Here is a 7,720-nt window from a genome sequence, read left to right on the forward strand (position 1 = left end):
AAGGATGGACTCTTATCCGCTTATCGTTCCCTTATGCCATAGTTTGTACACATCAATTGTCAGTAGAAACCACATTTGTTTAAACAAGTCAGCCATATCAGCTATGTTTTTTTTAAAGGCAGTAAATTAGGCTGAATTAACTGTTTCGCTGCCAGACAAGGCATAGCTGATAGCCAGGTGTAGCGGTGGTAAGGATTCACTCCATGTTCCTGAAAGGAAGGCTCTGCTATTGGAACAGCTTCATGTAGGCCCTTAATAGTTTTTGTGGCACCGTTTGTTAACCATTATAGTGGAATTAATGTAATTTTTATGTTGTCTTGTGTTGTGTAGTGGCTTTGCTGGCATGCATCAAAAATATTTTTGGGCAGTTTGCCACACCAAGATTTACATGCTAAAATCGCCACTGAGCCTACTGTCCAAACTCCAGCCACTTGCATTGCTGAGCCTGAGCATTATCATTGCAATTTCAGTCATGCAATATCAATACTATACTACATATCATCATGTTTACTTCTGGTGTAATGGTGATGGGTATTTACCATGGAGAATGATTGAGGCTTCTAGTGGCCAAAAGGTCATATTATTAACATAGGCAGCGCTATGGAGCTCGCCACCTTGTAGTCCTCAAAAACAGAAATGAGTTACCTCAGGTTCCTTGAGCCATTTCTATTGGGAAAATGAATGGGGAAAGGATAAGGTTTTGTAATAAATCCCGAAAATAAGGTTAACACAAGCTTTGAAGATCAGAGATCTTATACTTTTTGTTCTATGAGATAATATCAGTCAGTTAACATGACCTTTATGAATTACGATGCCTTTTATGTGCTTTAAGTGTGTTTTCGATTACATAAATGCTTCAAAATTTAAAAAAAGTGCCGTTAGCTGATGAAGATTACCTCAAAACCACAGACCTTATTTATACAAAAATCCTCCAAAAACTCCATTCATTTTCCTATAGGCTTTGTCCAACTAACCATGGCAGAGTTAATGCCTACAAGAAGACACATTACTATTATTTAACTAGGCAAGTCAGTTAAGAACAAATTCCTATTTACAATGACAGCCTAGGGGTTAACTTCCTTGTTCAAGGGTAGATAGACAGATTTTTACCATGTCAGCTCGGTGATTCGATCTAGCAACCTTTCGGTTACTGGCCCAATGCTCTAACCACTAGGCTACCTGCTGCCCCCTATCTCTCTCTAATGTAGTCAACTGGGTGGGACTTCCAACTTCACTTGCTGATCCCACCTGGTGACCCTGTTGGAGTCATGTTCAACCAGATCATCAGGAGGGATAAGTCAACCATGAAGAAGAACATTTTTTGCTGTCTTATGTTATTTCCCAACACCCGGGGCTATGAAGCAGTTAATTAAAACAGAACGAATAACTGAAAGCTCTCTCTCTGACCTCTCTGTGGTTGTCCTCTCCTCACAATAGAACAGCAAACATTATCTGTGTGCATCTGTTTGTTTGAATCTCACTGTCTGTTTTGATGTTGTGCAACATTCTCTCTCTCTCTCAACTGTCTCTCAACTGTCTCTCTCTCTCAACTGTCTCTCTCAACTGTCTCTCTCTCAACTGTCTCTCTCAACTGTGTCTCTCTCTCTCTCAACTGTCTCTCTCTCTCTCAACTGTGTCTCTCTCTCTCAACTGTGTCTCTCTCTCAGCTGTGTCTGCAGAGGTTTATCATAGTTTCTCAGAAAGGCTGATGCTCATTTTGCTGCCTCTACATTTACAAAAGGAAGTGAGACATGCCTTGGGGTATTGTTGTTGGTCTCTGAGCCTTGCTTTTTAAAGTTTGTGTGCATTAAAGAAAGCACCTGGCTGAGTTTAATGGAAGTTCTGTCTTAAACAGCAGGAAAAAAGGGGCTCCTTCTTTTTGTATCAAAGATTTTGCAAGTGTTCTGTCTAAAGTGTGTGTGTGCTTGTGCATGCATGGATGTGTCAGGGTGTGTGCATTTATTGGCATACATACAGTTGAAGTCAGAAGTTTACATACACCTTAGCCATATACATTTAAACTCAGTGTTTTACAATTCCTGATATTTAATCCTAGTAAAAATTCCCTGTCTTAGGTCAGTTAGGATCACCACTTTATTTTAAGAATGTGAAATGTCAGAATAATAGTAGAGAGAATTCAGATTTTTATTTCTTCTTTATTTATTTATTTCTTTTTATTTCCACATTCCCAGTGGGTCAGAAGTTTGCATACACTCAATTAGTATTTGGTAGCAATGCCTTTAAATTGTATAACTTGGGTCAAATGTTTCGGGTAGCATTCCACAAGCTTCCCACAATAAGTTGGGTGAATTTTGGCCCATTCCACCTGACAGAGCTGAGTCACCGTCCTCATTTGTAGGCCTCATTGCTCGCGCACACTTTCTCAGTTCTGCCCACAAATTTTCTATTGGATTGAGGTCAGGGCTTTGTGATGGCCACTCCAATACCTTGACTTTGCTGTCCTTAAGCCATTTTGCCACAACTTCGGAAGTATGCTTGGGGTCATTGTCCATTTGAAAGACCCATTTGCGGCCAAGCTTTAGCTTCCTGATGGATGTCTTGAGATTTTGCTTCAATATTTCCACATAATTTTCCATCCTCATGATGCCATCTATTTTGTGAAGTGCACCAGACCATAATGCAGCAAAGCACCCCCACAACATGATGCTGCCACACCCGTGCTTCACGGTTGTGATGGTGTTCTTCGGGCTTGCAAGCCTCCTGTAATGCCCGGGGTGTAGTGGAGGAAGAAGTCAGACGCAGGAAACAGAGAGTTCAGAGTAGCGATTCTTCTTTATTCACCACATAGGTGAGAACGACGCCACTCAAACAAATGCCCCAAAACACAGGGGAACTAAACAGTCCCGAACAACGTACACGCAATACCGTGACTTACAGGCGTGCACAAGAGTACACATAAAACAATCCCGCACACACAGCAGGCGGGTCGGCTGGATAATAAAGCCCAACCAATTAACCTAACTAAACGTGTAACTAATAAACAGACAAGGGGGAGGAAAAAGGATCAGTGGCAGCTAGTAGGCCAGTGACGACGACCGCCGAGCGCCACCCGAACAGGAAGGGGAGCCACCTTCGGTAGGAGTCGTGACACCTCCCCCCTTTTCCTCCAAACATAATGATGGTCATTATGGCCAAACAGTTCTATTTTTGTTTAATCACACCAGAGAACATTTTTCCAAAAAGTACGATCTTTGTCCCCATGTGCTGTTGCAAACTGTAGTCTGGCTTTTTTATGGCGGTTTTTGAGCAGTGGCTTCTTCCTTGCTGAGCGGCCTTTCAGGTTATGTTGATATAGGACTTGTTTTACTGTGGATATAGATACTTTCTACTTGTTTCCTCCAGCATCTTCACAAGGTCCTTTGCTATTGTTCTGGGATTGATTTTCAGGAGACTTCAGGAGACTTGATTTCTTTTGATTTTCCCATGATGTCAAGCAAAGAGGCACTGAGTTTGAATGTAGGCCTTGAAATACATCCACAGGTACACCTCCAATTGATTCAAATGATGTCAATTAGCCTATCAGAAGCTTCTAAAGCCATGCCATCATTTTCTGGAATTTTCCAAGATGTTTAAAGGAACAGTCAACTTAGTTAATGTAAACGTCTGACCCACTGGAATTGTGATACAGTAATTATAAGTGAAATAATCTGTCTGTAAACAATTGTTGGAAAAATTACTTGTGTCATGCACAAAGTAGATATCATAACTGACTTGCCAAAACTATAGTTTATTAACAAGAAATTTGAGAAGGGGTTGAAAAACAAGTTTTAATGACTGCAACCTAAATGTATGTAAACTTCCGACTTCAACCTGATGTGTGTGATTAATATGAGTGATTTGGCTCAGTTGTAGCCCTACCCAGTAACTGCAGACATAAATATTCTATTGAACTACAACTTACTTATGACAGAAGTCTTCCTGTAGGAGACAGAAAGAAAAAGGATAGCTGTTGAGAATCAGACAGCAGTGCAGCTCTGCAGCAATTACAAAATACTCCCCACACTGGGGATGGTAACAGTCAGCACTCGGGGATCTCTACACAAGACTACATCAGAGAAACTCATAACGGCTGCATGGTTTTTATTTACAAGATGCAGTATGTACAAAAGTTCATAGAAAAAAACAACATTCATTGAAGACCAACAAACAAACAAATATTCACATTCCACTGCATTGTAAACATCATATGAATTTGATCAGAAATATTGGACAATAATTTATGTGCTGTAGCTTGCTCAATATAAAACACTTGTTAGTGTTTAGTTAGCTTGCATAGAATATGGCTTTTTATACATATGGCTATGTTGTAACGGTTTCTTATAATTATAATAATAGAACTCTGGTGTGCAGACAGTAAATTAAAAGGTTGTTATTCTATACATAATCTTGACTGCAGTTGTACTTTCAGTGCAACAATTACATGTGCATGTCAGTCACTTGATTGACAAAGCTTACTGTATTAGAACTGCTAGAATGGACAGATTGAGAAGAAAAAGCCAACCAGTGCTCCAAAACACATTGCAAAATGAAAAGGATGTATTCTTTCAGAAACAGGGAATCTTATTTATTTTATTTCTTGCATTTTGTGTGCGCCATTGAAGAGATCCACTTCAGTAACTATAGCAACCACTCTACAGTAGCATCCAGGGCAGTCCACATAACAGGAGGCTCCAATGTAAGCTGTCATTGTAAATAAGAATTTGTTCTTAATTGACTTGCCTAGTTAAATAAAGATTAAAAAAAACAAAGACCCAGAAAGAACTAATAGGAGCCCACCTTTGGATGTTGGGCTCCTATTGGTTGGTGGAGGTGTGTTTAACCTCATCTCTGTTTCCCCTTCATTCTCCCTGTGTTGCATGTGAACTGCTCGTGTGGTTAATAACCTCACTTTTTTACTTTCCAAAGCTACCCTTTCTTCCTCCCCAGCCGGAGAGGCCAGAGTGGGGAAGGGACAAGTGTCCACCGGGGTCGAGCACCCCAGCTCCAGCCATTTGGAGAAAACAGATGAAGTGAAGTTGAGAAGTTTCTCTGGAGAGGAGGAGACAGAGGGAAGAACTGAAGGGTCAGGATCCTCAAATCTCTGTGAGAGAGGGATGTGATAAGGGAGGAGAGGAAAGGGGGATAAGGGAGGAGAGGAGTTGTTATTAAACAAACATACAGAGCAAGCACTGTCATTGATTGATAGCCGGTTCTCTGGGGAGTTAACCTCTGTGATATACATTGCGTACATTATAGGTGACCTGAACAGGAAAACTATGCACTGGTTACAGCATAGTCAAGCCACATGGTCAGGAAAAAAAACATTATTCTCCCCTGTTTTTAGCCCTTTTATGTCATTGTTTTACTATAACAACAAGGCATCTTTATAGTGTTTTGTTGCATTTGCAGGGGCACAGTTCTTTTTACAGTACTTAGTCCAAAATGTTTAAGGCTGCTGTGTCTGTCTCTTTTGAGTACATGCTGCTACTTGTTCACCCCCACTGGCAACCTACAGTACACTCTCTATCCAAAACAGTTCATATAGACTACTAGAGTCATAGCCTCGGGAAGTAGTTTGGGGAAGACAGTTTTGCCGGCAATACAGACAGCTATATTGTTTTGCTAATACTTGACTAGTAAAGGACCAATGCATTACTTTAGTAGGGGGGTGCTGCAGCACCCATACTTCCCGCGACAATGACTAGAGTATGTCCACGACATTTTAAAAGTTATACCCACCCCTTTTGTCATACCCCTGTCATCCAGGGCTTGTATAAGGTTGGAGATGAATTCGAAGCTATGGTGCTCTGGCCACAGCTGGCTGCGGAGCTGGAGCCAGGAGTCAGAGAGAACAGTCGCAGCTCGGAACACACAACACTGGAAGGACAGCCGAGGCAGAAGCAGGATTTTAGACACAGAGGTTACGCTGATGATTTGAATAAACGGAGCACAACACAGAGCTGATCATCATTGTGCTAATCAGAGGTTATTGATTATCCTGCCCAGTAAACGCTGACAACAACACAAATTTAGACTTTAGAGTACTGGAACCAGTGGAGGCTGCCGAGGGGAGGATAGTTCATAGTAATGTTTGGAAGGGAGCGAATGGCATTGCAGTGTTTGATACTGTATATTTGATACCATCCCGGTCCTTCCACATTGCTCAACAGAGAATCATAATGAAGGATTTAATGATAGACATAGCAGATACACTAAGTGTGATGTTTGTATAAAACACGAGAATAAATCATTTACTAAAATGGTGTCATTTAATCAATAGATGGTGCCTCACCGGATCAGTGTTGCACAGCAGGTTGACATTGTAGTGGTGGGAAATCCAATAGTCTTTAGGGAACACCTTACGCTTGGAGGAAAAAACTGGTTCAGGAATCACAGTATTCACAAGAGTATCTATGCCAATAGACAAAACATCAAATTGATAAAAAAATGTAACCACTAGGAAGTGAACGCATATTTGTTTAAACTACTGTCATTACTCAGGGTGCATGCAGGTACAAAAGGATAGCAACAACGTTCAACTCACAAATCCAGCGTGGTCTGAGTTAAGGGTGGTTTGAAGATTCTTGACAACCTCCCTCAAAAAGTCATCACATCCACTACCTTGGACTGTCAATATTGATAGCAACAGTAAAACTGTGTGAGAGAGATCGAAGTAGAGAGAGAGAGAGAGAGAGAGAGAGAGAGAGAGAGAGAGAGAGAGAGAGAGAGAGAGAGAGAGACAGAGAGACAGAGAGACAGAGAGAGAGAGAGAGAGAGAGAGAGAGAGAGAGAGAGAGAGAGAGAGAGAGAGAGAGAGAGAGAGACAGAGAGAGAGAGAGAGAGAGAGAGACAGAGAGAGAGAGAGAGAGAGAGAGACAGAGACAGAGACAGAGACAGAGAGAGAGAGAGAGAGAGAGAGAGAGAGAGAGAGAGAGAGAGAGAGAGAGAGAGAGAGAGATGCAGCAGGTTAATGGATGGAACATTTCTGTGTCCTGCCCATGTGGTTCCAGCCACATGCTTAATGAGAAACATCATGACTTCATGTTAACTTGCGAAAATTAACAACAAACCTAAATTACAGAACCACTTTATGAATTACAGTACAATGGTAATGTGGTCAAATTAATCAAACAAATACAAATCCACGAATCAATCAATTAACTTTTGCATACTCTGAATTGATGTAATTACTGAATTCCTCTTACCTGATCGTGACATCCTTTTATCTTCATGAGAAAGGCCACTTCTCCATTTCTGTGGTTGAAAGCATGCAATACGCAGATCAAATAAGTCCTTTGGTCTGACTAGGCAAAGTTTCCTCAGCGGTTCCTTCAAGTGTGTGACACACACACAGAGAGAGAGAGAGAGCTCTGAGTCTTTTCTTTTTCCTCTACTGTTGAGACTCCAGCTTAGTTGACCTGTCTTTTAGAATTCCTATTTTTGTCTCCCGGGTACTTTCCAAATATTTTCACCCCCTTCTCTCTCTCACGCAATCTGCACTGCGCTCTCACTTTGGATTTTCCGACCTCTCAGCCTGTCAAACTGCAGCCTTTCCCTTTCCTTCTCTTTCCCTGTTGACCCAGTATATTACAGACCTCACTCTCTGCTCACCCTTTAAATGGCTAATGGACAGAGTGGGGGAAACAGACCCGCTATCTCTCTCTCGCCCTCTGGGCAGTCTGTCTGTGTGAGCTCAGACAGAGGCTAGCCTGAAAGTGAA

At 41.5% G+C, this 7,720-nt stretch overlaps 1 protein-coding gene across 1 annotated transcript; it reads right to left on the reverse strand.

The window, feature by feature from the left end:
- Positions 1 to 4,086: 4,086 nt before the first annotated feature.
- On the reverse strand, positions 4,087 to 7,720 carry LOC110508798. The gene is made up of 5 exons (XM_021589630.2): positions 7,206 to 7,720; positions 6,545 to 6,654; positions 6,293 to 6,364; positions 5,740 to 5,877; positions 4,087 to 5,101 (listed from the first exon to the last, which is right to left on the reverse strand). The coding sequence occupies exons 1-5, from the start codon at positions 7,216 to 7,218 to the stop codon at positions 4,745 to 4,747; spliced, it is 690 nt and encodes a 229-aa protein (XP_021445305.1). The 5' UTR covers positions 7,219 to 7,720; the 3' UTR covers positions 4,087 to 4,744.

This window comes from Oncorhynchus mykiss, chromosome 3, assembly GCF_013265735.2.
Source record: "Oncorhynchus mykiss isolate Arlee chromosome 3, USDA_OmykA_1.1, whole genome shotgun sequence".
NCBI classification, from domain to species: domain Eukaryota; kingdom Metazoa; phylum Chordata; class Actinopteri; order Salmoniformes; family Salmonidae; genus Oncorhynchus; species Oncorhynchus mykiss.

Bases quoted from the DNA above. Each gene is read 5' to 3' on its own strand.
- LOC110508798 (XM_021589630.2), bottom strand. The intron at 6,365-6,544 runs GTGAGTTGAACG...TTTTCCTCCAAG, and splicing joins ACTCAGACCACGCTGGATTT to CGTAAGGTGTTCCCTAAAGA. The intron at 5,102-5,739 runs GTGGGTATAACT...CCTCTCTCACAG, and splicing joins ACAGGGGTATGACAAAAGGG to AGATTTGAGGATCCTGACCC.